Here is a 23314-nt window from a genome sequence, read left to right as displayed (position 1 = left end):
CACCACCTCCAGCCCGGCCTCGGCCAGCCCAGGACATCTCGGTCCACCAGCCACCAAACTTCCCGGGAAGGCCTGCCACAACCTATGCACCCCTGGCTGGCAGCAGGCTCCTCTGAGCTGTTCTGAGCCCAGCACCACCGCATGGCACAGGAGGAGAGTCCTGGACGATGGACAGGTGGGCACGAGGGCAAGGCCCGTGTGTGGGAACAAGCCAGGAGCGCCCAGAGGAAGCCTGGGCCACAGGCCGTTGTCAATGTGAAACCAGCTGTGCCATCTACCCCGCACCGCAATTCCGAGAAAGCCACTGCCCGAGCCCCACTCTCTTCTTCTGTAAAATGGGCATTTTATTTATTATTTTTTTTGAGACGGAGTCTCATTTCTGTCACCCAGGCTGGAGTGCAACAGTGCTATCTAGGCTCACTGCCACCTCCACCTCCTGGATTCAAGCGATTCTCCTTCAGTAGCTGGGATTACAGGTGCCCGCCACCGTGCCTGGCTAATGTTTGTATTTTTAGTAGAGACAAGGTTTTGCCATGTTGACCAGGCTGGTCTCAAACTCCTGACCTCAAGTGATTCACCTGCCTCAGCCTCCCAAAGTGCTGGGATTCCAGGCATGAGCCACCACGCCCAGCCCTGTAAAATACACATTTTAAAAAGGGGTTGTGTGAGGTCCAGCCAAGATGCTGGTGGCAAGGCTGCACTGGCCAAGCACTCACTGGGTATATGGGTTATCCCACAGCGGACGGGCATTCTGAGATCGGGGACACACTTGGGGATGCTGGGTTCCCTACTTTGGAACTTCACAGAGCAAACCCAGGCAGCCCCCAGCCCGTTTCCACATCCCCACAGGGCACCTCAGCTGATCCTTCTGAAGGCATCTCAGCTCGCACATGTGCTCCTGCTAAAAAAACACCCTGTGGCAGCTTCCTAGGCACAGAGAACAGAGTCCACACATCCAGCTCCTGCAAGATTGGACCCTGTACTCTCCGGGACTTCATCAGCATCCCTGCCGTGCCCCTCTGCTGTGGCTTCAGCCACACAGCCTCCCTGCTGCTCCTCAAAATAAGCCAGCTGGGCCCCGCCCGTCCCCTGCCTCCAGGTCCCAGGACACTCCCTCTCTGCACTCAGAGCCCTTCCCTGAGCACCCGCCAGTCACTCTTCACTCCCCATGGGGCTCTGACCCCTCCTGTGGCCCCACACAGTTGGTTTATGAATTGTGCGGCTTCTGCAGGGCAAGGCACTCAGCAGTGAACTGAACCAGTGGATGAATGGGACAAGCTGGCGCAAGGGCCCAAGGCTGAGAATTACCTCCCTGCCACATCGGCCTCTAGTGAGTCAGAAGGCACCCAGCCTATCACCCAAGGTCGCCCTGGGCTTCCTCCCACCCAGCCGCCCACAGCAAGTCCCCCAAAGTGCCTTCCACAGAGAGAGGATACCCCTACTCCCTAGAGGTGGAGCCTGGAGTCCTCAGTTACGCACTTCTGGTTGTGTGGATGACTTAACACCTCCTGCAGGGCACTGGCCACCCCGGCAGGACCCACACAGGCCCCTGGAGCCCAGGGCTCTGCTCTCCCAGCCACACGTGCAAGCGGCCCTGGGATGGGGAATGCGGCCTCTCCCTGGAAACCTCCAGGCCAGATGAAAGGAGGCCTGGGAGGCCACTACATCTTGGATAAAACTGTGTCCCTCCCAGGACCTGAAGGGGTGGGGACTGATGACCAGAGCCAGGACCTGGTCCCCAGGGTGGGCTGACACTGACCCTAACCCTGACCCTGGACAGAGAGGCCAGAGCCCACACGCTGAGCAGAGCCCTCCGCTTGTCCACGGGGCAGCTCCCATCTCCCCACTTCCCCTAGGGCTTAAGGCAGCCGGGCCCGAGATGTCGGGACTGGATTCCATGTTGTCCTGGGGACCGGAGGGGATGGAGGTGGGGACCCACACCCTCAGGCACGAGCCCCTCCTCACCTGCGAGGGCCCCGGACCCCCCTCACTTGTGCGCACCCCGGAACCCCCTCACTTGCCTTGGACCCCTCCGACAAGTGCGCGGGCACCAGATCCCCCCTCACCTGTGGGTGCCCCGGATCCCCAACACTAGACCACGACATCCCACCTGCGCAGGCTCCGGATCCCCCCCAACCTCTGCGCGCCCTGCATCCCCCACCCTTGCCCGGGCCCCTTCACCTGCGCGGGCCGGGGGCGCAACCGCGAAGCGGGCCTGGCGCGCGGGGCCCGCAGATTCGGCCGGCGGGGAAGGGATGTGGAGCCAGTGGCGCTCAAACCTCAGGCCGGCGACCTGGCGCCCCGCGACCCCCAACGCTGCCCCGAGGCCGGGTGACGATGAAGCGGCCGGGCGGCCCGAGCGAGCTGCGGCGGCAGCAGCTAGCAACCAGCTTGGCACCGCCTCCCCTGCCCGTCACGCCGGCCCGCCTTGCCTGCGCGCCCCGACTCCGGATTGGCTCTTCACTCTCCCGCTCAGGCCATCCCTGGAGCTTATTGGGTGACTCGGCTGTCCTTCAGGACGTTCAAGCGTGGGAGGAGCGGCGGATAGCTGAGGGACGCGATGGCGCCGGGGGGCCGATTGGACGCCACTGGAAAGGGGCGGGGTCACATAGGCGGCGGGGCCAAGGCGGCGGGCGGAGCTGGCCGGGCGGGGGCGGGGCCCGAGCGGTTGTGGGCGGAGACGGGGGTGTGATTGGCGAGTGGGGCGGGGCTGATGTGGGCGGGGCAAGGCAGGTGTGGGCGGGGCACGCAGGGCCTTGGGCGTGGACTCCAGGGAGGGCGCGATGCGGGGCGTGAAGAGCGCGGGGCCCGGCTATGGTCCCGGACTCCCCTAAGACAGCTCACTCCAGCTGCCCCGGACTCCCCCGCCGACCCTGGCCACCCTGGCCGCCCTGTCCCCACCCGCGTGCGTGCCTCCCCTCCTTACTCGGTACGACCGGGAGGGCGTGTGGGCGCTTGCTGACCTCCCTGACCTTCCCGTTCTTTCGCTCTCTGCTTTGTTTTTTTGTATTGTTTTTTGTTGTTTGTTTTGTTCTGTTTTGTTTTGTTTTGAGACGGGGTCTCACTCTGTCGCCCAGGCTGGAGTGTAGTGGCGTGATCTCGGCTCACTCCCAGGGTCAAGCGATTCTCATGCCTCAGCCTCCCTGGTAGCTGGGATTACAGGTGTCCGCCACCACGACGGCTAATTTTTCTTTCTTTCTTTTTTTTTTGGTGCCGTGACTCGGATTAATTTTTGTATTTTTAGTAGAGACGGAGTTTCACCATGTTGGCCAGGCTGGTCTTGAACTCCTGACCTCAAGTGATCTGTCCGCCTCTGCCTCCCAAAGTGCTGGGATTACAGGCGTGAACCACCTCGCCATACTCCTTCTCCAAAGTTTTAGGGTTGGGCCCTGTGCGTAGCCGCTCTGTGACTCCCCTCCCTTCGGGAGCCCTGGGGATCCTGCCCCGGTCCTCTCCAGGGAAGCCATCATTCCCCTAAAAGTCACAGCACACTGGTCTCCCCTGCCGCTGCTTTTTAAAAAATCCAATGCTCTATAAAATAAAAATATATACAGTAAGATCCACATTTTTTGGTACACAGCGGAGTTGTGTAACTTAGTTACAGAACATTCTCCCACCGCCCCGCAACTGCTGACCTCTGGTGGCGACTGCTCAGTTCTCTCTGTTCTCCATCCCTAGAGGTGGCCTTTTCCAGAATGTCACACAAAAGGGTCTGACTTCTACCACTTCGCATTTTGAGATTCATGGTGGTTGCTCTTTATTGCTGAGTGGTGTTCCGTAACTGGTGTGAACCACATTTACTTATTTTATTCATCAAATGAAGGACGCGGAGATTGTTCCTGGTGCTTGGCAATTATGAATGACACTGCCATAAACATTCACTCACCGGCTTCTTGTGGACACCAGTTTTCGTTTCTCTTGTGTAAATACCCAGGAGTGGGGTTGCTAGATCATATGAGAGTTTATAAGAAACTACCAGTTGGGCGCAGTGGCTCACACCTGTAATCCCAGCACTTGGGAGGCCGAGGCCGGCAGAGCACCTGAGGTCAGGCGTTTGAGACCAGCTCGGCCGACATGGTGAAACCCCGTCTCTACTAAAAATACAAAAAAAAAATTAGCTGCGCCTGGTGGCATGCCCCTGTAATCCCAGCTACTTGGGAGGCTGAGGCAGGAGAATCGCTTAAACCCAGGAGGCAGAGGTTGCAGTGAGCGGAGATCGGATCACTGCACTCCAGCCTGAGTGACAGCGTGAGACTCCATCTCAAAAAAAAGCAAAAAGGAAACTGCCAAGCTGTTTTCTTTTTCCTTGTTTCTTTTCCCTAAGACGGAGTCTCGCTCTGTCGCCCAGGCGTGATCTCAGTTCACTGCAACCCCCGCCTCCCGGGTTCAAGTGACTCTCCTGCCTCAGTCTCCTGAGTAGCTGGGATTACAGGGGGCATGCCACCACACTCGGCTAATTTTTTGTAGAGATGGAGTTTTGCCACGTTGGCCAGGCTGGTCTCGAACTCCTGACCTCAGGTGATCCACCCTCCTCGGCCTCCCAAAGTGCTGGGCATACAGGCGTGAGCCACCGTGCCTGGCCCAAAGAGAATTTTTTAACTTTAATAAAGTCCAATTTTTTCTTTCATGGTTTGTGCTTTTTATGTCTTATATAAGACGACATTGCCTAACAGAGACAAAATGTTTTCTCCTCTGTTTTCCTCTAGAACTCTTATAGTTTTAGCTCTCATATTTAGGTTTATGATTCAGTTGAAACTTTCCATAAGGTGTGAGGTATGAGCCAAGGTGTTTTTTTTTTCCCCATACGGAGGCCCCAGTGTTCCAGCAGCATCCGTTGAAAGGCTGCCCTTTCTTCCTTGGGTCTACATATGCAAAAAATGTTTTAAAAAGAACCTTGTTTGTAGAAGGCAATTGTCCATATGGTCTCTTCTGAACTCTGTTCTAGTCTATTGATCAATGTCTCTACCTTTCACCAATACCTCGCTGTCTTCATCACTGCACTTGGGTAGTGATGGGGTCTCACCGTGTTGCCCAGGCTAGTCTCAAATTCCTAGGCTCAAGTGACTCTCCCACCTTGGCCTCCCAGAGTGCTGGGATTACAGATGTGAGCCACTGCACCTGGCCTGTAGTAAATCTTGAAATCAGGTATTGGGAGTCCTTTGCTCTTCTTTCAGAATTACCTTGGCTATTCTAATTCCTTTGACTTTTCCTATAAATTTTAGTATCAGCTTGTCACTATCTTTAAAAAAAATCCAGCTGTGATTTTGATGGGAATTACATCAAATCTGTAGATCTTTGATTTGGGAAGAATTGACACCTTAATTTATGAATGTGGTATATCTGTCCATTTATTTAGATCTTCATTGATTTCTTTCATCAGTATTTTGTAGTTTTCAGCATATACATCCTACACATATTGTTAGATGTAAATTTTCAGTGCTGCAAAGAAAAGTCAGCACTGGGACAAAGGATCTCTCAGCAAGGCAATTTTTACTTCCTGTAGAAAGGGTACCCTCACTAGAAATCTTGCCACAAGAGTACAATGAACAAAGGAAAAGCAGGCATATTTATTTCTTATGCATTTGGGGACATCCTTACTGCTGTGTCTGATTTCCATTGGTTGGAGCCAGACCTCACAATCTAAACTAAAACCCGATTGGCTGACAACTTAAAACTTTTCTAAACAAGTTGTGGGTAACACCCACTATGGGCACCGAGGAAGGAGAACTGTCCAGACAATTAGTGCCTGAAGAATATCTTAGTTTACGGTGTTTTGCTCAGCTATTTCCTTTATATAATCCTTTATATAGAATCATGTTAGTTTATAGAATTAGTGCCTGAAGTATAACTTGTTGCTTACATATATCTAGTTTATATAATCATACTTAATACTTATATCTAGCATACCTAGTTCTATATAATCATAGAGGTATTGTAGTCGGAGCTGTACTGACACATTTAGTGCTGATTTATAGAATCCTTCCGTATAACCATATACTAGTTTGTAGTAGGAGGAATGCCTAGAGCAGTCACAGAGCAGAAGCAGTACATGGGAAAACAGCCAGACCAGGACAAGAACCAAAGACCCAGGTGGCGGCGTCCCTGCCTGAAAGGGCATACGCTGTATGGCAGGCTTGGAGCAGGAGCCTCTCCTCCCGATAAAGGAGTTGTAGCACCTCGCATCCAGTTCCTGTGGAAAGTCGGCCTCAGGCCTGAGATCCTGGAAATAACCGAGGGAGAAGAACCCCTCTGGTGTGACCAGTCACGGCGGCTGTACACCCTGGCAGTCTTTTCTCACTTCTGTGCCAGCTCAAATCATCCTCCCATAAATATCTTAAGAGCAGAGCACAGGTCTGTCAGCTCCCACTGCATTGGCTTACAGTATCCTCCTACTAGAAATCCTCTGAAGTCTCCAGCCCCCAGGTAAGAAGTGTTGCACATGACACCTGTTGCACACAGCCCACCTCCTTGCCTTGGTGGCCTAATGGGGGTGGACCCTTTTTTTGTACACAACTCTCTACTACTGTGTATGGCACGGCCCCTACTGCACACAGCCCACCTCTCTGCCCAGGTGACATAATAGGGTAGCCTCGTCGCTTGTGACTCACGTGATTATGTATGTCCTATCACTAAGCCTATAGATGATGACCTTACTCACGACCCTGCCCCCTGCTGTACCTAATAAATACGGACCCTTCTGGGCATTTGGGGCTCTCGCCAATCTCTGCTCACAGGCGGCATGGCCTCCCAAGTCCAGCTGCTCTTCACCAGTACTTCAGTGTCCTGTCTCTTTACTTCTCAGTTCTTACACCTCGGCACAGCATAAGGGACACCTCACGACCCTGTGGGGCCCTATGGCCCTACAAATTGCATGAGGCCAGGAGTTGGAGACCAGCATGGGCAACATAGTGAGAGCCCCGTCTCTACCAAAAAAAAAAAAAGCCAATGTGTGGTGACTGAGGCATGAGGATCCCTTGAACTCAGGAGGTTGAGACTGCAGTGAGCCGTGATTGTGCCACTGTACTGGGTGACAAAGCCAGAATGCAGTGGCACAATCACAGCTCACTGTAGCCTCGACCTCACAACCTCTGGAGTTCAAGCAATCCTCCTGCCTTAGCCACCTGGGTAGCTGGGACCATGCCTGGCTACTTAAAAAAAAATTTTTTTTTTTTTTGTAGAAACAGGGTCTTGCTATGTTGCCTAGGTTTGAAATTCTTTTTTATTTTTGTTTATTTATTTTTTTTGAGACGGAGTCTTGCTCTTGTTGCCCAGGCTGGAGTGCAGTGGCACAATCTCAGCTCACCACAACCTCTGCCTCCTGGGTTCAAGTGATTCTCCTGCCTCATCCTCCCGAGTAGCTGGGATTACAAGCACCCACAATGATGCCTGGCTAATCCTGTATTTTTAGTAGAGATGGGGTTTCCTCCACATTGCTCAGGCTGGTCTCGAACTCCTGACCTCAGGTGATCCACCCGCCTCGGCCTCCCATAGTGCTGGGATTACAGGCGTGAGCCACACCTGGCCGAAATTCTTTTTTTTTTTTTTTTGAGACGGAGTTTCGCTCTTGTTACCCAGGCTGGAGTGCAATGGTGTGATCTCGGCTCACCGCAACCTCTGCCTCCTGGGTTCAGGCAATTCTCCTGCCTCAGCCTCCTGAGTAGCTGGGATTACAGGCATGCGCCACCATGCCCAGCTAATTTTTGTATTTTCAGTAGAGACGGGGTTTCACCATGTTGACCAGGATGGTCTCGATCTCTTGACCTCGTGATCCACCCGCCTCAGCCTCTCAAAGTGCTGGGATTACAGGCGTGAGCCACCATGCCCGGCAGGAATTCTTTAACAATATAACAGAAATCATACTAAGTATGTTCTCGGATTATATCAGAATTAAATTATCACAGAACAACATGTTTTAAAATAACCCACTGGAAAAAAAGGAAGTCTCAAGAGAAATTTAAAAATATTTTGAGCTGAATAAATATTTGAATATACCAAAATTCATCAGATGCAGCCAATGAATGGGATACGAGATGTTTATAATGCTCGTGACAGAAAACAAAGGTCACGAATAATCTAAGCTTCCACCTTAAGAAACTGAAACAATAAAAATAAGCCCAGAGCAGAATAAAGGAAAAATAAAGAACAGAAATTAGTGACATTGGAAACTGAAAAAAAGAAATTAGTGAAGCAGAAAAAAAAGTTTGTTCTTTGAAGAAGCTAATAACATTAATAAACTGCTAGTCAGCCTGGCCAAGAAAACAGGAAAACCACTGACAATATTAGGAATGAGAAGAATACTAAAGGCATACTACAAAAACTGCAGTCAGTCAGCAGCTTACAGAAACGGACCCTCCCCTGAAGACACAAACTACTGAAATTAGAATTAATTAGATAACCCCAATAGGCTAATATTTAAGAAATTGAATTTCATACTTTAAAACCTTGCAATTAAGGTTAACTCCAAGGATAGCACCACTGGGGAGTTCTACCAGATGCTTCAGGAAGAAATGCACCCATCCGCACGTGCAGGAAAGCGTCCTCTACGCATACTCCTTATTGATGGTATTTTTATTAAGATGCACATATCCAAAAGAAAAAAAATAAATGGCCCAGCTTCGTGTAAACAGTAGTGTTTATTCGGAAAGCATGAACCCTGTCTCGGAAGGTTCTGAGGTGGACTGGATGTTCCAGAGGCTTCGTGTGTAAGGAGCGTCACAGGACAGGGGTGAGGCGTGAGAGCCCAGGAAAGGGTCACGTGGGGACCTGAAACCTGACATGGCCACAGGCCAGACAGCACAAGACAGCCTGGACAAGACACCCTCAACCCACGTGCACCAAACCAACCACCCCAATGGGACTGGGAGGTGGTGGCTTGTTGCCGCTCATGACCTCCTGGGGAAGGAAGAAGCCAAGATTAAAATGAAACAAAGAACCAGGTAGTCGCTTCCACATTCACACAAGAAACCTCACGTCTGAGGGCAAGACAGGCAGGGGCTGCCCCTCGGACCCCTGAAATCAGCATTTCTGAGGTCCTGCCACCTGCCTATTCCATGTCTGGATTCTAGTGCAAGAGCCAGAGCCTCTGGTAGAGGAGATCTGAAACCGAGGCGGCCCTAGGGTCCTCCTCTCAGGTCCGCTGCCCCGGAGACTGTCGCAGAGGCTCAGGAAGCACCGCCCCGCAGGCTGCAGCTGCAGCTGAAGACTCCAGGGCCGGGCCACGGGGTCAGGCGTTCAGGAATGTGAAAGCTGACGGCTCTGGGCCAGGTGGCTCTTCAGCTGCTGTCCTCTGGGACGATGTCCGGGGGACACAGGGGGCATCGGGGCAGGACTCTTCGGCAGCAGCCCCAGCCCCCACCAGGCGGGGGCAGGCCACCAGCTCCATGTCTGCAAACAAGGAGTGGGGGGTCCATGCATAGCTGCTGGGGGCTCTCTCTGGGCTATCCGTGCCGCCTGGGACCTGCTCAGGTCCCCAGCCCCTGCTCTCTGCCAGTCTGGTTGCAGCCTCGCTGGGGTGTCCAGGGGCTGGAATGGGGGAGGTATCTGGGGGCGGGGTGGGCACAGGGCTGGGTGGCATCCCAGATGAGGGAGCAGGGCTCCGGGGTAACACCATGGTTGAACTCAGAGGCTGGAGGAAGAGCTGGCTCCCGGTGAGAGGCACAGCATCCGTCAGCAGGTCCGATGGGCCTGGGAGGGCAACTATGGGGCCAGCCTCGGCCGAGGTACCTCGGGCAGGGGGCAGCTGCCCACAGGAGGCCTCAAAGTGTCTCAGGATCTGAAAGAGGAAGGAAGGAGGAACCAGGGAGGCTCCTGGGCAACCCTGGGGATTGTGGGGACTGCAGGAGGGAGTGGAGGGAACACACGGGGCCTGGCACATCTGGGTGTTTCCAACTGCTAGACACGGGGTGCTTCCGGCGTGCCCGTTTCAGAAACCCCCCCGACGAGGGTCACCCAGGGTGGTGTGAACCCCAGGTCCATGCTTCACTCTGACTGAAGGGTGAGCTAGCAGGTGGCCAATGACAGATCTGGACGACTTGGGGATGGGTGACTGAGGACCTGTGTTTCCAGCAGCCACAGAGAAAACAGGAAGAAGCTGGGGATGCTCACAGGCAGAGGGTGGGTGCCAGGGCCTGGCTGTGGGGAGAGACCTCCCAGTGTGATTCCTGCGGCCTCTAGGCAGTTCAGAGCATTCCAGTGCGCACAGATGAATGGGACCATTCCCATGCTCAGCTTGGAGCTGAGCATGAGCTGTGTCATGGGTGGCTAACTCCACATGCAGTCAAGGAGGGCTTCCTGGAAGACGTGAGTGTAAGCCAAGATGCAAGGGCAGGAACATTAAGGCAGACTAGTTTGGGGGCTTCCAGGAGCAGGGAGCGGCTAGTGCACTGGGAGTGCTGCGAAGTTGGGGTGAAAGTCGGAAGGGGCAGGGAGGCGAGGTCCCTGACTGCTGCTCCCTTAGTCAGCAGGACAGGGACTCCAGAGGGGACTCTGGGAAGGGCTGACCAAGCGCAGGGCAGGACCGGGTGGCCGTGGACGGCAGTGTATCTCCTGCTGTGTGTGCCCTTGGACCCCAGTGTGCATGTGGCCCCTGCAGCTTCCCACCTTGGTGGCCTTGTTGGTCACAGGTCCCGGGCTGCCCATGCTGAGCTCCTGCAGCTGTCGCCGGGTGCGGAGAAGGATGTGCTCCTGGGGAAGGAGGTCGGCGCTCCCCAGGGAGGCGATGGCACACAGCGCCCTCTGCGGATGAAGGGAGGGAACGTCAGCACCCACGGGGCAGCGGTCCACGCCGGGGAGTCCTGTCTGGCCATCTCTCTCCCTCCTCTTCCTCCTCGCCAACGACCCGAGTGCCGAGAGGCAGCAGGGACAGCTCCACCAGAGACCTGTCCTTACCGCCTGACACCCCAGCTCCTGGACAGACCCTGGCGAGAAGCACGTGGTCCACTGCCCCATCACCTCACCTCTATTCCTCCATGTGCCTCCCCCACAAACATGCGCGTCCACACATTCACGTGCATGCACACACACACAGGTGCACACATATACAAGCACACACATGCAGTCATGTACACACACACAGGTGTGTGCACACCACCACACATGTGCACAAGAGTGTACACACACAGGCATACATGCACAGGCATGCACATACACCAGGCATACATACACACACAGGCATATATGCCTGCACAGTCACACACACAGGAATGTTCACACATAGCCAGACACACAGCTATACACACACAGGAATGTTCACACACAAGCACATACACACAGCCACACACACACACAGGCATGTTCACACACAGCCACACACAGCCACGCACACACAGGCATGTTCACATACAGCCACGTTCACACACAGGCATGTTCACACACAGCCACACACACAAGCATGTTCACACACAGCCACACACACAGGCATGTTCACACACAGGCATGTTCACACACAGCCACACACACAGGCATGTTCACACACAGGCATGTTCACACACAGCCACACACACACACACAGGCATATTCACACACAGGCACACACACAGGCATGTTCACACACAGCCACCCACACGCAGGCATGTTCACACACAGCCATACACACGGGAGCGTTCACACACAGGCACACACACACGGCCAAGCCCTGCATGGCGCGCCCAGCTCACCAGCTGCGTGCATTCACTGGTCCCACGCAGGTGGCAGGTCAGCAGCTGCAGCACAGCCTCACAGTTGAGCAGCCCACACCTGCACAGCGGGGACATCTGGGTGGTGGGTGGCGGCCCATCCCCTCGTCCCTCGCCCAGGGTTGGGGCTGCGGCAGCGCCGGGCGGGTGGCCGGCCGGGCGCACTCACGCTCTGATGAAGTGCTGTGCCTCCTCTCGGCTCAGGAAGGCACGTGGGCCCCGAGTCACGGTCCTCACTAAGCCCAGCTCCTGCTGACAGTCACTCAGGGCCATCACCTCGGCCCTGCCGGGGGAACGGCCAGGTCAGGGGTGAGTGACGGGCAGCCATGGGCCGCCCCCGCCTGCACTGGGAAGAACCTGAAGAGCAGGAGCCATGCTGGGAGGGTGCGGTGGGGGGTGGGGGCTCCAAGACCACTCCGGCCGCTCCCACTTACCTTTCTGCCAGGTCGCCCGGCTCCCGGCTGGTCCCTGAATGGCTGTCGCTGCCAGAGTCTGAGGCCCTGCTCAGGTCGCTGTTCTGGGAGGAATTCTGAGAGCTGGGGCCGCTGTCCAGCTCATCCCAGCCCCCTCCAGCCTGCCCAGGCCGGTGCCTCACAGCTGGAGGAAACAGGATGGAGGTGAGCTCCCCGGGGCTTCAGGCCAGCCCCATGCCCACCTCCCGGGGCCCCGGACCAGGAGCCCTGAGGGGCTGAGTCCTGAGCTGAGCATGGGTGGCCACCTTGGCTCCGGCTTCAGCAAACACCAGCTCCCACAGGCATCTGCTTCCACCTCGGGTGCTGCCCCTCCGGCTGTGTGGGAGGCCCTGGCATGTGCCTCTATGGCCACAAAGCCCCAGTGGTGACAGAAAGGAGTGACCCAGACTCCTTCACTCCTAGTGAAGGAGAGGAGCCCTCGCCTTGATACCTCGGGGACCTGGACTGGCCCCGGGGAGTGTGTTCCCCAGGGCTGGGGGCCCGTGGCTGGCTGCAGGCATCACGGCAGGCTGGTAGGCGTCACCCCGCGGCAGGAGCCTCTGGGTACCGTGACTCTCGGGCCCTGGGCGCACGGCACTGGCCACCACCTCTGCGGCCTTCTGGATGGTGGAGAGGAAGGCTTCGCCTGCTGATCCTGCGCCAGAGGAGAGGGCGATGGGACAGCCACCCAGCGTGGCCCCACCTGGGTCCTCTGAGAGCAGGCTGCCCACACTGGCTCCCTGCTGAGGCTTGGGGAGGTCGGGTATGGACACACTGCAGGTACAGAGGCCTCCCGGGGGACCGGGCCTTCCGGAAGCTCCCTGTGGACTCCACTTTAGCATTCTCTGGATGCCTCCAGCTCACCGCAGTTAGGTCTCTGTCCCTCTGTCCTCTGGGAGTGAGGGTGTCCTAAGGGGCCTGGCCTCGGCCTTGGCTGAGGGAGGGGTATCCAGGCCTGGGAGGGGCCCGCCCTTCCCATGTGAGCTCCCTGTAGAAGGCACCCCCATATCAAAACGTCAGCAGGATCCCCCGAGCTGTGCAGGACAGCATGATGGCCTGGCGGCGAGCAGCCAGACATGTCCGGGGTCCGCGACAGGGCATGGCTGGGCCGGGACAGCCTGACGGTCAGCAGCTAGACATGTACCCGGGCCTGCAGCAGGGCATGGCCAGGCCGGGACAGCCTAGCAGTGAACAGCTAGACACATCCCCAGGGCTGCAGCAGGGCATGGCTGGGCCAAGAGCTGGGACCGAGCTGCAGGCAGTGGTGCCACCCATGGCTCTCCTGGTGCTGATGAGCAGTCGTCCACTGGAGCTGCCCCAGCTCCTAATAGCTCCCCACATGACCGCCTGAGTCACCCCCACCACAGCCAGGGCCGTGGCCCTCGGCCTCTCTCAGAGCGGACTCGCCCCTGCCCTCCCGTTCAGCCCTCTTTCTCCCACCTATCCATAAAGCAGCCCTGGCCACACCTGCCCCACATCCACGTCGGGCTGCCAGAGTGACAGTGGGGGCAGCCCCAGGAAGGACTGAGGCTGCATAGGGGAGGGGACAGGGGCAGCAGCTAGCAGGTGGGCAGCCCTGCCCCCCCACGCCCTCCTCACCCCTGCACCCTGGGATGCTGGCGCCCATGCAGGCCCTTCCCACTCACCCGTGTGGCCGTGTTCCTTGCTGTAGCCAAAACCCTGGAGGGTGCTGTGTGGCCTGGCCTGGGAGCCCATGCCTGCAGAGGGTCCTCGGTCAGTGGCGAGCCGGCCCCCACCCTCGGCCCTGCCCACTGGTGGCAAAGATGCCCAGGACACTTGGGAAGGCAGAAACTCAGTGCCGGGGCTGGACACGGCCCCTTCGGTCACCTACCTGTGGCCGGCGGGGTCCCCAGAGGCGGGGAGGGAGGCAGCGGCGACAAGGCGTCAGAGAACAGGGTGCTCCCCAGGTCCTACCGGGGAGGTGGACACCTCAGCTCCCTATGCTGGGGCTGCTGTACTCACCCTGCCACCCACGCCAGCTCCATCCTGTGCCCCGGACACGGCTCCTGAGCCACTTAGCCAGACATGGGTGGGCTGTGTCCAGCAGCCAGGAGTGGAGGCAGGAGCACCCCACACCCCCCAGCCAGGAGCAGAGGCAGGGGTGTGGGTGGGAGAACCCCACAACCCCCAGCCAGAAGCGGAGGCAGGGGCCCCTGGTGGGAGAACGGCAAACCCTCTAGCTGACATCCAGGCCCCAGTCCTGCCCCTCTACGGGAGGAGGGGTGCCCTGCTGCAGAGCGACTCTGCTCCTGGGCTCACCTGTGCGGCTGCCCGAACCTTCTGGTACAAGCTGTTCCCGTGCAGAGGATCTGGTGGCCCCGAAAAAGCTGCAAAGCAGAAAAGGCAAGTTGAGGCTGAACCTGGCGCTGCTGCCCCTGCGAGGCATGGCACACTGGGCCCTCTCCAGGGTGGCATGCTCTGCCACCAGGACCGTGCAGAGGCCACACCTAAGCAAACCCTTGGCTCCCCGTCACCCATGCCCCACAGAGGCAAGTCTCTCTCCACAGCACCCACCTTGTCTCCCCAGGACCCACAACCCCTTGTATCTGAGCTGGTTCGGCCTCCCCCCTGCCCACTCTACCTGCCCCACGCACACCAGGGACCCCCAGAGGCTTCCCCGGGCCTGGAGGGTGAAAGCAGCGTTCTCTATCACAGCCTGAAAGTTCTACCTGGCCCCGCCCATACCCAGTCTCAGCTGCCTTGGGCTCCCCTGCTCTGAGAGCTCCAGTCACAGTGAACTGGGATGTCTTTCCTTAAATCCTAGGGCCCCAGGGCCCCCCAAGCCTCACCTGGGGCCAAGCACCCTTTCAGGACTCATCCTGAGAGCCGCTCCTCTGAGCAGCCCTGGAGGGCCACGCGTGGGAAGGCGGGCGCCTCCATCACAGCTGAGTCCTCTTCACCCCTCAGCTGCCCATCTCCACCCTGGCAGGCTGGCCCCGTGATTTAGAGAAGATGCCCTGGCTGCCCCTGGGCCCAGGGTTGGCGACCACAAGCTGAGTCAGTGGCTGGATGACCTGCTGGCGAGACGCCATCTTCTCGGCAGGAGCCGGGACCACCCGCCTGCACCCCACACTGCCCCTCTTCGGTGACAGAGCAGGAGTGCCATCATCTTGGACAAGCCCTTCATTCTAAAGTTCACCTTATAACAAACTGCCTAAATCCACACAGCATCAGTCTAACAGCTAAGATCAATATGCCCATAAACCACAAATAACATCTCCAACCAGAAACGTTCAAACTCCTCCCGACCAGAGACACGCTAGCCCTGAGATAAACCACCGCCGCTGGGAAGATGCCGGCCTCGAGATAACCACCCTCCGGCCGGAAGGATGTCTGCTCCAAAATAACATCCCCTCCTCCAGAGACTCAACCCTGCCAGAAACTTCTCCACACACACAAACATCCCCAGCTTCTGATAAGCCCCTCACGCTAAAACCAATACATGCTCTTAGTCTGTGACACAAAGTCTCCTGACCATCGGCCAGGGGCGCCTCTCAGGCTTTAAGTAAAGAAAACCTGTCTTTGACTGACAGCCGCCTTCCTCCCTCCCTTCTTCCCTTCCCCCTCCCTCTTTGCTTCCTTCCTCCTTTCCTTATTATTATTATTATTTTTTTTTGAGACAGAGTCTCACTCTGTTACCCAGGCTAGAGTGCTGCACACCCCCGCCGGGTGCAGGGTGCCTGTCTCTAGCGTGTGGCATCTGGCACCTGCTTTCCTCACGGGGCCTGTGCAGACACTTTCCATAGCCCATGCACGACCAGGGCCAGTGCCCAGGCACGGCAGGCGACAGCAAACACCCACAACCGCTTCTGCACAGCGGAGACTCCAGTGCCGACAAGAACCTCGGGTCTGAGAAAGGCCCTTCCCATCCCCGGGGCCTGCTGCAGCCCCACCCCCCAGGGCATGTCCTCAAGACCACCGAGGCCACGACGGAACTGTACCAGCCACAGCCATGGGAGGGGCCTGGGAGGCCGGGTCCCTCTGACCCGGTGAACGGTAAGGATGAATGGCCGGCTCCAAAGCTCTAAGGAGCGCCTTAGGATGGCAAGAGCACCCGGCACTGTCCCTCCTCAGGGCATCCGCCACCTAAGTCCTAAGTTGAGTGTCACAGCTGTCTACGGTGGCCCCTGAGGGGCATCTGCCACCTAAGTTGCCTGTCACAGCTGTCTACGGTGGCCCACAGCGCTGGCCCCTGTGGGACACTCAGTCCCTCTGAGCCACACACCCACGTGCCATCAAGTGGGGCAGCACTGGTTTTGACACCAGTTTTGGGGTGAGCCCAGCAGATGGAACACGCTGAGGTTTTCCACAAGCAAGCAGTGGCACAAGAGAGACTCAGTCCCCCTCCCCGGAATTCCATTCAGGGGCGGCGGGGAGCAGGGGGTCTAGTTGCGGTGCGCCCAAGGCCACCTGGAGCCAAGCCTCCCTCCTCCCCACGGAAGATCTCATGCCCAGCCCGCACAAGTACTCATTAGGCAGAGGCACACGGCACTGCCCCCAGCCGGGGGGATGACTCTCCCAGCCCCACCTGCTGCCTGGACAGACCAGCCAGGCCACCTCTCCTGCCTCCCAGCCCCACCCTCCCTGTCTTGGGCTCTGAGGAGCAGCCCTAGGAGAACCCATGGCTTGGGGAGGACATGTGACGGGCACGGAGCCTGCTACGTGTGGGTGCTGGGATGGGCGGAGGACCCTCGGGGCACACAGAAACGAACAATGGCACCCAGGTAGCAAGTGCAGGGACAGACGCAGCCGAAGGCCCAGGGACGCATGGCAGGCACGCAGGACCCAGCGGAGGGATGGGGCAGGGTGCATCGGGGGAGGCCGAGCCTGCCAGCTGGGGTGAGGGTGGGCAGCAGGTGGAGAGGCCAGGGATCGGCCAGGATCAGCAAGGTGGGGCGGCAGTCAGGACCAGGCTGGGGTGAGGGCTCTAGCCGACTTCTTCCTTCTCAAGCCCGGAGGATTCACCACCCTCTCCCATTGTCCACGGCCCTGGCTCTTCCGGAGCGCGTGCATGGCCCCTGTACCTGCAGCTTCCTGGATGAAGGCGGAGTTGCGTTTGAGGATGAGCAGGAAGGAGGAGGACCCGTGGCTGCACAGATAGAGCAGGATCTTCAGCACCTGGGGAGTGGGGCGGTCAGCAGCGCTGGGCGGGCCGGACATGGGACACCCAGGGCAGGGCCAGGGGCTCCCCAAGGGCACAGAGCCACCGGCCACCCTGCGCCGCTCGTCTGCTCCTCCAGCCTCAGCACCGTGGGCAGGGGCTTGGGCCTGACCCTTGACCACCCAGGGGCTCACCTTGAGCTTCCCGTGGCCAGAGCTGTTGTGCAGGCGGGTCAGGAGGTACTCCAGCAGGCACTGGCTGCTGCCCAGAGACTCATGGGAGATTTCTGCGGCACGCTCGGGTTAGGGAAGGGAGATGATGAAGGCTGTGCCGGGCCGTGCAGGGAAACGGCCCTGGGACCTCCCAGCTCACGCTGCCTGGAGGCACGTGCTGCAGGCCCTGCCGTCAGGAGCACTGGGGCTTCCAGGGTCTCCCGAGCCATCAGTATCGCAGCCTTCAGACCCCACCCATGCCTGGTTTCAATGATAAAGGAGCTGCTGATCCCTCCAGCGACAGCAGAACCCCCAATGACCCTTTGCCCCACACCAGGACCCTGCTATCCGCTCTTTCCCCTACACAGGGACGTCGAGGAAGGATACTAGCAATCTCTTCAAACAGGTAGCCAGGACATGGGACATCATCATCCGACGTCCCCTTCAGGAGAATCGGGAGCTGAAAGGGAACAAGAGCCTCTGCCGTGATGAGGCACCATTTCCTGGAGGGGTGAGTCCGCAGCTCCCAAAGGGGATGGAAACGGCCCACCTCTTGCTGTTGACATGGTCGGAGAAAGGACTGGGAAGGGACGAGAATGGTGCTACGGGCCACAGGGAGCCTGCAGCAGGGTCCTCAACCGTCAGGGACGAACAGCCTCAGAGAAGAGGCAAATCGATGGCGTTCTCCAGGGAGGGGCTGCGCCACTTGGGATAAGACAGGACACAGCCCCCAGCCTCCCTGCACTTCCCAGCATGTAAGGCTACTTGAAGGTACTTCTCCTGTACCTACCTACCGACTAGCAAAGCCAAACAAGGCCCGGGCAAGCCCCTTTTCCACGCAGGGGACTATGAATGGCCCCACCTTCCTAGAGCCTGGATTGGCAGAGTGACAGAGCCGCTTGGCCTGACTGGCTCCATCGCTCCTGAGAACCGAGTGACACCGTGTGTTTTACGTTCGCCTAATGCAGACGTACTTACACGTTTCATGCTCACTTACTGGCAGGGAGATGTATGGTTTATGGGGTGAAAATTGGAAACACTCATTCTTGCATTATTCAGTAAGAGGACAAGCATGGGACCGACCTCGTGAGGGCTGAGATCTAGTGACAACACAAAAACACGTGGACCTGAAGTGTTTCCCGAGGCTGTGGACACACATCACTGACACTCTGCCCATCAAGCCCTAAGCGGGGCTGAGAGGTTTGCAGGTGACAGCTGACGACTGCAGAACGCAGCACAGAACGACTCTGTCCAAAGCCCGCACGGAGAGCTTGACCAACCGTAGCGTGGCTTCTGGCGGCCCAAGGCCGCGCCCTGGGACCACCCAGCCCCCTCTGAGGTCCAGCCTAGGAAAGCTCAGGGCTGACAGAAGAAGACCGTTTGCTCTGGAGGACACCTGGGGACTGGCCCCGACCTCTCCTCCTCAGAGCGTTTACTAAAAGGGGCTTAGAACGGTTGTCCTTCTCTGTCCCTTCGAGGCGTCTGTGTTCTCGGCAACCCAGGGGTGCCTCTCCAGGACCGGAGCCCTCCTCTGAAATGCCACCGTCAGCCCACCGGGCGCCGGCAGCGCGGACGCAGCGGCTCCGCGTCCACCGGGTCCGCCGCTCCTTCCCGCCCGTCGGAGGCCACTGAATGCCGGCCGAGGCCCGTTCTCCTCCGCAGGGTCTGGCTGTGCCCATCGCCCTGGCGCTCGGCGGGTCCGGCTTGGGAGGCCCGGGGACGGCGTGGCGAAGGGGCCGGGAGCGGCTACCCAGGGCGGGGACGCAAGGTCAACGGCTCCGGCCCGGGGCGAGCGGCGCCCGAGAGGACAGGTGGGGCCGGGGCGGGGCGGGCCGCCCTCACTCACCCGGTGCAGAAAGTTCAGGCGGTCCCGCAGCGGCGGCGCTGCCGCCATGATGCAAGTCACCTCCCGGTCCGCCCCGCTTCCGCCAGGCCCGGGCCGTCCAATCACCGCGCGCATCCGGCTCCGCTGCCCAGTCCCTCGTGGTGGGACGGGCCCTGAGGTCGGCTTCGTAAATAATTTGAGCCTAGGCCAATCCGAAGTCCCAGAGCAGAGACAGACAAGGACAAAAGCCAATTGCAGGGGGCTCAAGGCCAGGAGACGGCAATTAAAAAGCTCAGGAAAGATGATGGGCGGAAGCGCCGACCTATCAAGCAGTTTGACACCGGAAGAGGACGGACCTAATATGGCGGCGTCCAGGGGCTCTGGGAACAGCGGCTCATGTCGGCTAACGGAGCGGTGTGGCGCCGGGTGCGAAGCCGCCTCCGCGCCTTCCCTGAACGGCTGGCCGCCTGCGGGGCCGAGGTGAGGAGCCCCGGGCGGGCCAGTGCTGCGGGGCAGGAAGGGCCGAGTGGGGCGGTGATGGGGAGGAAGGGCGGTGACGGGGACAGGGGACCCCACGACCCGCGCCCGTCCCCTCCGCAGGCCGCGGCGTACGGCAGGTGCGTGCAGGCCTCTACGGCCCCGGGCGGCCGCCTGAGCAAGGACCTCTGCGCGCGGGAGTTCGAGGCCCTGCGGAGCTGCTTCGCCGCCGCGGTAGGTGGGCGCGGGCCCCTCCGAGCCCTTCCCCTCCAAGAGCCGGCGGGCCCCGGCCTTCCTTTGCTTTCTCGTTGGTTCAAAGTTTGAGCCGCTGCTGTGTGCTTTTGACCCCGGCTGACCAAACCACCGAGCCGCCGACAAGCCCGCGAAACCTCGGCGGTCCCGGGTTTCTGCCTGCATGTTTGTAAAGCGGGACTGGCACCAGTCTCAGAAAGGATGGGGGATGTGTGCAAGAAGGTGCCTTGTAAAACGCGTTAAGTTTTCGTGTTGGCACTGCCGCCGAGGGGTGTCATGCCAGCATCCACCCGACACAGGACTCCCAGCAAGTACCCAGCACCTTCTGGGTCTTCGCCTCTCCGGCACTCGCAGCCCTCTGTGCAGCTGCGGTGGTGGATTCCTTCAGCACCTGCCCTGCCGGGCATGCCCCCGCCACTCTCACAACTGGCACGATGGGCTTCCTGACCGTGGGGCTTTAAGTCATTCTGAGGTTGTTTCCCTAAGTGTCAGCCTCACTGGGTACCACCTCGGGCGCCCCGACTCAGTGTGTCTGGGTGGGCTGTGACGCCAGTGCTGACTGTTTACTGGGAGCTGTCAATCCAGAGATTTGGGCCAGAGAAAGGATACTTGAATAAAAGCTTCACGGCCTTCATTCTAACCTGCCCCCAGCAGCCTTGGATGCAGGGTGGGTGACTCATCAGAAGTTGCACTTTTGCTGGGTATGGTGGCTTACACCCGTAATCCTACCACTTTGGGAGGCTGAGGTGGCTGAATTGCCTTAGCCTAGAAGTTTGAGACCAGCCTGAGCAGCATACAGAGACCCTGTCTCTACAAAAAAAAAAAAAAAAAAATTAGCCGGGCATGGTGGTGTTCACCTGTAGTCCCAGTTACTTGGGAGGCTGAGGTGGGAAGATCACTTGAACCTGGGAGGTGGAGGTTGCAGTGAGCTGAGATCATGCCACTGTACTCCAGCCTGGGCGACAGAGTGAGGCTGTGTCTCAAAAAAAAAAAAAAAAGCTGGGGGTGGTGCCTCCTGCTTTCCCTTTATGATAGCATGGGACCAAATGTGGCATGTGGTGGGGGTCAGAGGAGGGTACAGCAGTGAGGTCTGTGATGGTGTCACAAGGCCCTTGTCCCTTGAACCAGTGACCCAGAGAACCAACCCATGGTTCTCCAACCAGTCGAGCCTCCGGCATGTGCCAGCACCAAAGTCTCTGTAAGGTACTTGGTAGAATACGGCATTTGGTGTGGTAGCTTTCCTTTAAGCTGTGTCTAACTTGGAAGCAAGCCATTCAGACAAAACACTTTATCTTGCAGGCCAAGAAGACGCTGGAGGGAGGCTGTTAGGAGGTTCTGAGCGTCACACCTGTCTGCTGCTGTGGGTACAGAGCCCTCGTCCCTGATGGCACCTGGTGGCACACATGGAATGCCCAGGGCAGAAAGGAAGTGGGAATGGTGAAGACATGACTTCCTGATGTTAGATCCTGTGTTTCTTCTCAGCAAGTTGAGGTGTGGGTAGAGCAGAAATTAGTTTTCCAGCATTGTGTCTGTAAGGACTTGAGTTAGAATAAGATGTAACGGAAGCCACGATAAAGATTCTGTCAGATCCTGCAGCACGGGGCTTACTGTGTGCAGACTGCAACCTGTGGGCCCTGGCTTCTCCCCCAAAAAGGACAGGGCTGGGACTCAGGGACACACTGCCTCAAAATGTCCGTTTTAAAACATTCTCACTAAGGTATTTAATCTGAATCTGGTGAAGCCTGCAGACCTCACTACGGGTATATATAGTACACACCAAAGATGAGGACAGGACACCCCATGGGGCAGGGTCCTCGAAGGCGGCTTTCCTGGATGTGGGGTAAGGCAGGGGCTCTTTACAAAAGGGCCTGAGCCTCTGAGAGGGGCCTGTGTGGGGCACCAGCAGCCACTGACACTCCTTTGTGGTGTGGGGTTGGTCCCCCCCTCAGCAGCCCAGGTACTTCACTGATGGCTCCTGCCCTCTCATCCCCCTCCCTATCACACCACTGGACCTGAAACTAAGGTGAGAAGGGCGACACCCTGACCCTGCCCAGGCACTCGCTGACAGGGAGACTCGGGAATCTGTGGGGCCCGAGCGCCACCTGCCGGGCGTGGCTGGAACTGCTTCAGGCGTTCCCTTGCTCCCAAGTGTGGAGGTCTCGCTATGCTGGGGCTGTGGCCTGCAGCTGTCCCCAGGCCCCTGCGAGCAGCTGACCCTGTGGGCTGAGGTCTGTACCTCTATGTTCCCTCCTCAGAGGCTGTCCCAGAATTAGCCTGGTTTCCCCTAAGGGTCAAACACCCGCTGTCTCATCTGGGTGGAGGGTCTGCTGGAGCTGGGCATTGTGAGTCTCCAGAGTGTTAGATTTTGTCCCAAGACCCAGGATAGAGTCACGTCTTGGGAACCACAGGAATCCAGACCAGACTGCTGGAGCCAAGCCACCACAGCCCATCCCTGCATAGGCCAGAGACAGACTCAGATGCCTTGCACTGGCCCGACCCGCCTAACTCACCTCCCCAGCGTGCAGGCCCGGCTGCCCCCACCCCTGCCTTCCCCCTCACACGTGCAGCACTCATCCCGAGCCAGCCTCACGGCACACACGCCCTTTCTTAGCCCCGTCACGCCCTCTCCTATGCCCTTTGGCAGCTCATCTCCCTCAAAATCCCTCCTCCATGGGCCCGCCCGTCCTGCCCACAGACCTGTCTTGCCAGTGCGCCCCCCCCCCCCGCTGTCCTTCACCCTGTGTGTGAGGTGGTGGCAGACAGACCTGCGACTTCCTGTGGCCCACACCTCCAAACTCGGCTCTCAGGCCTCCTGGGGACCCTCCTCTTCCACCCCCCCGACATTTTCTTACAAACTGCCCTCCGTCTTTGCTCCTGCCCTTCCTCCCTGAGTCACTGGCTGTCAGGACTGCACCGATGGACAGCTCAGGAAGGTGGGTGGTGGGGGCTCCTGCTCTTCCCAGGCCGCCAGGACCATGCAGAGCTCTAACTGCTTCAGCCGCACTTAGGCCACTCCTGCTGCCCCAACCAAGCACCTGAGACTGCGTGATTTACAAAGAACAGCCTGACTTCTCACAGCTCCGCTGGCTGGGAAGCCGGAGATCCAGGCACTGGCTGCAGAAGGCGGAGGGGAAGGGAGCGAGGGAGCTGCGTGCCTCATGCAGACTTTTATGAGGCTCGCTCTTCTGCAGCCAGGAAGGAGCCCTCGGGGCCTAGTCACTCTGACACTATCACTTAGGCACCTCCTGAATTTTGGGGAGGGCACATCAAATGACAGCGAGTGCCTTGGCTCTCAGGCCGCA

General features: G+C 58.2%; 2 protein-coding genes across 2 annotated transcripts; one reads left to right on the top strand and one right to left on the bottom strand.

Annotated features, from left to right (window-relative positions):
- Positions 1-8614: 8614 nt before the first annotated feature.
- Positions 8615-19374, bottom strand: TEPSIN (TEPSIN adaptor related protein complex 4 accessory protein). The gene is made up of 13 exons (XM_012452746.3): positions 19305-19374; positions 17846-17918; positions 17441-17532; positions 17170-17263; positions 14405-14472; positions 13977-14055; positions 13771-13842; positions 12576-12779; positions 12107-12269; positions 11842-11955; positions 11655-11733; positions 10600-10734; positions 8615-9772 (listed from the first exon to the last, which is right to left on the bottom strand). The coding sequence occupies exons 1-13, from the start codon at positions 19350-19352 to the stop codon at positions 9224-9226; spliced, it is 1770 nt and encodes a 589-aa protein (XP_012308169.2). The 5' UTR covers positions 19353-19374; the 3' UTR covers positions 8615-9223.
- Positions 19375-19679: 305 nt separating this feature from the next.
- On the top strand, positions 19680-21607 carry NDUFAF8 (NADH:ubiquinone oxidoreductase complex assembly factor 8). The gene is made up of 3 exons (XM_012452745.2): positions 19680-19763; positions 19884-19994; positions 21312-21607. Exons 1-3 carry the CDS (start codon positions 19680-19682, stop codon positions 21339-21341), a joined length of 225 nt encoding a protein of 74 aa, XP_012308168.2. The 3' UTR covers positions 21342-21607.
- The last annotated feature ends 1707 nt before the right edge of the window (positions 21608-23314 follow it).

This window comes from Aotus nancymaae, unplaced genomic scaffold, assembly GCF_030222135.1.
Source record: "Aotus nancymaae isolate 86718 unplaced genomic scaffold, 86718_ANA_hifiasm-v0.15.2.pri h1tg000089l, whole genome shotgun sequence".
NCBI classification, from domain to species: Eukaryota; Metazoa; Chordata; class Mammalia; order Primates; family Aotidae; genus Aotus; species Aotus nancymaae.
Note: the sequence above shows the minus strand (reverse complement) of the source record. Positions and strands in the feature narration are given on the sequence as shown.